The sequence below is a fragment of the Anticarsia gemmatalis genome, chromosome Z (assembly GCF_050436995.1).
Source record: "Anticarsia gemmatalis isolate Benzon Research Colony breed Stoneville strain chromosome Z, ilAntGemm2 primary, whole genome shotgun sequence".
In the NCBI taxonomy this organism is placed as follows: Eukaryota; Metazoa; Arthropoda; class Insecta; order Lepidoptera; family Erebidae; genus Anticarsia; species Anticarsia gemmatalis.
In genome coordinates, this window is record NC_134776.1 from 13,183,451 (window position 1) to 13,189,178 (window position 5,728).

The following is a 5,728-nucleotide window of genomic DNA, read 5'->3' on the forward strand; positions in this document are numbered from 1 at the left end:
ATAACCAGTTTACTAGAATGCTGTGTAACACATTTTAGGATAAACTTACTTGTTGTTATATTATGATATCTTAAATAGTTCTATGTAAATATATAAATTAATATTGAAAATTCACGCATAGATACTTAAAGAAAATGAAAAATCGAATTATATATTTAAAATAGGCTGTGCCACGGCCAAGGCCGCTTTAAGTAACGGAGATTTTACAAAGACCTTCCATAGATACGACATTGTGACATACTATCAATGCTGATTGTATTTACTTTGACTCATTCATAAGCAATAGTATTCCTAGGCCGACTGTAAAAATACCTATATCCGTGATTTATCAATCAAACGCACACGCTAATACATTTTTTATCACGAGTATTAAATTTTGCATTCATCTATGTTCTTACATACCAAGTTTACCATAGTTTAATATTATAATGCAACGGGTCTTATACGCGATTGAAAATTTAAAGGTTAGGATACCTTATTTGCTGCTCGACGTTTTCTAACCTTTCCCAAATCCTAACCTTTAAATTTTCAATCGCGTATAAGGCCCGTTGCATTATAATATTATGTGTACTAGTCGCGAGAGTTTAAAAACGTTAATTTACCGTAGTTGTAATGCGACAAACTTAATTGACGCCAAACTAGTTTGTGGACCCAACTGATCATTAACTTGAACCAGATACGATGTGTTTAGCCTTGTCTAGGTGACGGTGTTAACATTGCAATCGTGACTATGCTAAAATAACAGCCTGTAACTTGTGCCATATAGCAGTTTTTCTTTGTTACTTTTAATATTTTTTCTAAAAAGAAAATCTTTTTTCTATTAGTCTTGTACGAAAAGCTGTTTGGATGTGAGTGAAACAAAAGAATTTTGTAAGGATCGTAATAAATGGCGTTCTTTAGTACCTGCCGTAACCTACCTATATGGAAATAAGGCCTAATTTTATATATGTATGTACTTAAACTTTTCTAAAAGTCATTTGTTTTGCAGATATGTTCGAGTCTTGGGTTCGCCTGCGTGCAGTGGAATAAGACTATCCATTTAACTAGAAGACGATATTCCAGGTACGTTTGTGGGTGCTAATGTTAGTAGTCAGTGAATGCAAGCAAAAGTATTTAATTTCACGTGGGCTTAATGGTCACAAATGTTATGACTGATTCTGATAATCAGTAATCAAAGTACACATTGTTAGTACTTACTTCACCAGTTTAGAAGCAGTTTAGATAGAAAGTCGTTAAGTGTATGAAGATTCTATCTCTCGTAAAATGTATGTGAATTATAATATTAGTTTTTCTAAAAATAAAATAATAATTAAAAATAATTTGACAATTAAATATAATCTTGAAGGTTTACATGTGACACTAGATTAGTATCGACCTCGTATTGTTTATTGTTATGTTCAGATAGATTTTTGTGTTTTGTCATTACCTAGGCACCTTTAACACCATTTTTTTGCCAACCAACTTTGCCTAACTGTCTTGTACATCCATATTCGAAAACTTGGTTTATAAAACAGAAGCCTAATACTGAGTAAAATAATTACGCCATCGATTTGAACCTTAGCACTTATTGTTTTCTATTTCCATTTTAATCTTGCAGAGGTTAATATTGGTTTTAATATAAATTGGCTACAATATTACTGGCTGAATTAATAATCGTTAAAACTGAGCTAGATATTTAACAGACACCTTGTTTAACCTCTACATAACCGACAGTCAAACATGCAAATAAGTTTTTTTCTACTTAAAGACCTGTTTATCTTTCCATAACTGGAACAAATGGTTCTTATACCATCGGTGCATTTTACACGGACTTACAACGCGTCATCAACTGCATAATTTCGACACCTATGCAATAACTAAGATTAAAAGAATTGCGTAATTTGGGTCACGATTTATTAAATATGATAGTTAAATGTTAATTAATTTATGAATAACTTTCATAAATGCAATCTATGCATCCTGCAGTTGCATTATGACGATAAAGAAGGTTACCTTCAGAAATTATACATATTATTATGCATACTGTTGTCAAGTCGTGATGATGTCCAAAGTTCAAGTAAATTGAGTTCAATTGATTAAGAAAGTGCTTAAGGTGCAAATAAGATCTACGTCAATATGAAATTAACCTGATTTCTCGTTATTAACTAATTAGAAAATGAAACAGCTTATTTGAAGATTCGTAAAATAACAAATTGGTTTAAGTGACTACACCTAACAACCACAATGAACTAAATAGAATATTTTCGTCGACTTATATAAGTTTACTTTATATAAGTCATAGATGGGTCTTGGTCAGTCATACATAGATCATAGAAAACTGACGCGAAAGTAAAAGTTAAACTATGTAATTTTTACTACTCTGGAAGAGCAAATTTCGAATCAACATTGAAATTCCAGTTGAAAAACTGAGGTGTCTTTACAATTTTGATTTTAATTTTTCAGTGACTGTTGGGAAACCAGGACAATGGTGATTCCAGCTGGATGCGAGTGTATGTGGCCAGTCCATCGACTGGGTGATATGAAGCTTCATGTATAAACCACATATATTCATATAGTTTACCACGCATATTTATTTTAATCGTAATGGCTCATCACCATATAATATTATCGTTATTTTATCGAGTGAACAATCTTTACTAGTCAGTAGTTAGTAAGATAGTTATTAATCAGTGGCGTAATTACAGGGTGGCAAGTCGGCAAAATGCCACGGGCCCCCAGCCGGAAGGGGCCCCTGATCAGAGGAAAATCCCAACTCATTTTTTTTTATTTATCATACATTTAAGCTTTTCCATACTGGGGGAGGAGGTCCATCTGATGAATTTGCCACGGGCCTCGAACGGTATAGTTACGCCACTGTTATTAATGTATTATATGCTCTAGATTTATGTACTTACAATTTATTCTCGACTTCGAAACTATAGATCTCTTAACAGTGATAATTGTATGAAAATCCGTCAAGTATTTTAAAAGAAGCAGACACACAAATAGGCAGACGTCAATCACTATTGTATTAGAAAAAATCCTTCAAAAACATCCTAAGCTATTTCATAAACCTTTTAACATTAAGCATAAATATTGCTTTATACACTTAAATAAGTAAACTCCTCTGCCTTTATAAATAAACATTACATTAAGCAGAGATTAAATTTAACGACGTTTTTTCAGATATTTCTTGTTATAACATCTATTATATTGTACTACAACGTGGGTATTTATTGATCAGCTACTATATTTATCTGTGTATATTATAATATCATAATTATAGGCATAGTATCAAACTTACATAACTGCTTGAATACTTACAAGTTATTTTGATGCAAAGAAAAAATGTTGAAGGTTGTTTAGAATATGTATGTATTGGTTATACTGTTGTCGTTAGATTTATACATTATACTGTATCGAACTAGAGGTATGTAAGTAAGGAACTAAGGTCATGTAATTATTTAGTTGATATGCTACATGTACTTACGTGAAATAATTTAATTTATTGTAACGGTATGATAAAAATACACGTATACTTTTCTGCAAAATTTGTTTTAATTTTAAGCCAGCCCTATAATGCCTGTTACCGACTGAATATCTTCTGGTCCGGCATTTAAAAAAAAAATTGTGTCACCTGTAGTTATTTTAAGATAACAGCTACTGATTTTGAGAGGGAAGTAGAGTCAATGAGTTGAACTGGTAAAAGACTCTTTGCTACTTTTTATTGGTAAGAAGATCCCATACACACTTTCGAGAAAAACTTAAAGATTACAACTATAAATCGCTTCTTAATTGTCCTAGTTCTATTTCACCTTAACTTTTTTCTTTGTCAGAACTAAAAAGACTCTAAAATTCTAACCTTTACTAAACTTGTTCGACATTATTATTACTTTTGACATTGCTTGATTACGTAATGTCTGATGGTTCTAATATACTATGCAGTTTAATTTTCTTTCGAAAATACTTTGATTGGAACTTGTCCTGTGACCTTAACGTATCCTCACTCAAATACTCCTCCGACATATCTGGGGGCACGGAAGTGCCCCTGCAAGTCGAGCAAAAAAAAAGCGGCACGGCCGTAACATTCTTTTCTCGAAGCAATTCGGGCTATTTTTGACACCCCTATAATTTCGTTGTGGATAAAACAAGAAGCCTGGATTTTCAGTAACTAATCAGTCATTGTATAAACACGGTATATTTAAAATTTCAGTCAATTTGAACCAGTAGTTTAAGAATGACAACTTGTTAAAATTTTGAATGTTGTCACTCACTGATTCACTGACTCACTGACTCACCGATCATCAAAAGTCTAAGGTACTTCTAGCAGACTTAGAAGCTTAAAATTTAGAATACAAATGGGGTTAAGTCTCTTAAGCATGGGAAAAATTGAATATTTTCTAATTTCACTCCAGTTTTCTAAATACACCAACTGCAACAATAACTTTGTAATCCCATATAAATGTATATGATTACAAGGTTACATTTGCAGTTAATGAATTATTATTACTGTAGAAAATAAAATAAATAGGTGTAAATAGGTACCTACCATATGAGGCATAACGGGAGGGGGTATAGGGTGGGTAAGGGTGTTTAGTCCATGAAATTGACTAACATTCCCATAGGAAAATATATTGAATTATGAAAAAAAAAGAACGTCTTTCCATACAAATTGGACTTATGTTCGCTCTACAAAAAGAAGTGAGATGCCATCAAAAACATTCTGTAAAAACCTCAAGTCTCGCCGTAAAAAGTTGTGAGATCTATATAATACCAAGTCGATTAATCTATTTAGTCTCTACTTAAAGGACCTTCTGTCTTAAGTTATTACGTATGTTATTATCATGCCAATTTAAAAAAATACCTTTAAAACAAATAGATCGACTTGGTCATCGCAAGAAAACACAAATTCGCCATTAGCATTTCAGGAGCATTAACTTCTCGTCGTGCTGTGTAGTGTGATACATACTAGGTAATAATCAAATCATGCGATGGCCAGGTCGGTCTATTTATTTGTTTTAAAGGTATTTTTTTAAATTGGCATGATAATAACATACGTAATAACTTAAGACAGAAGGTCCTTTAAGTAAAGACTAAATAGATTAATCGACTTGGTATTATTATAAAGATCTCACAACTTTTTACGGCGAGACTTTGAGGTTTTTACAGAATGTTTTTGATGGCATTTTGTATCCAATATGTCTAAAGATTCTAAAAAACAACCAAATCTTATAAAGCTCTTTTCAAAATATTTTTTATTTGTCGGCGTTAACCATCAGTTTTTGGTCGCCTTTTATTATTTTTTATTCGAACTTTTTTGACAGCTCTTGATATCGTGTGCGTTTTATAGGAGGTAACTGGTAGAATATTCTAGACATAAAATAAGCAACTTTTAACTCACAGTGGCTACAATCGAGCGCTACTAACTGTAGCAGTAGGTATGTAATTGAAAGGTTTGTTTGAATAAGATAGTGTTTCTTTTTAGTGTTCTTTATTACCTGCCATGATGCTGTATTTTGTATCATCGGCTTTTCATAAAACGCAATAGTTCAGCCAACTGCGTACTGGTTCGGTTACCAACTGCATACTGGTTCGGTTACCAACAGTAAACATATTCGCATTACCAAGTCGTGAAGTTGTTGTTTTGATAGGGACTCCGTGCTATCACGTGGTATCACCGTAGACTGATAAGGCTGTAGTTACGCGGTCAAACTAAACTAAGTTAACTCTTGTAGTGGCAGTTAAGGTT

The 5,728-nt window shown here is 32.6% G+C and overlaps 1 protein-coding gene across 1 annotated transcript in view; it reads left to right on the plus strand.

Annotated features, from left to right (window-relative positions):
* LOC142986108 (uncharacterized) overlaps positions 1 to 3,491 on the plus strand; it is a 12,602-nt gene extending 9,111 nt beyond the window's left edge. Inside the window, exons 5-6 of the mRNA XM_076134361.1 lie at positions 989 to 1,062; positions 2,443 to 3,491. Of these exons, the coding sequence (XP_075990476.1) occupies positions 989 to 1,062; positions 2,443 to 2,536 (168 nt within the window). The 3' untranslated portion in view covers positions 2,537 to 3,491. The remainder of the gene's footprint in view (positions 1 to 988; positions 1,063 to 2,442) is intronic.
* Positions 3,492 to 5,728: the final 2,237 nt, after the last annotated feature.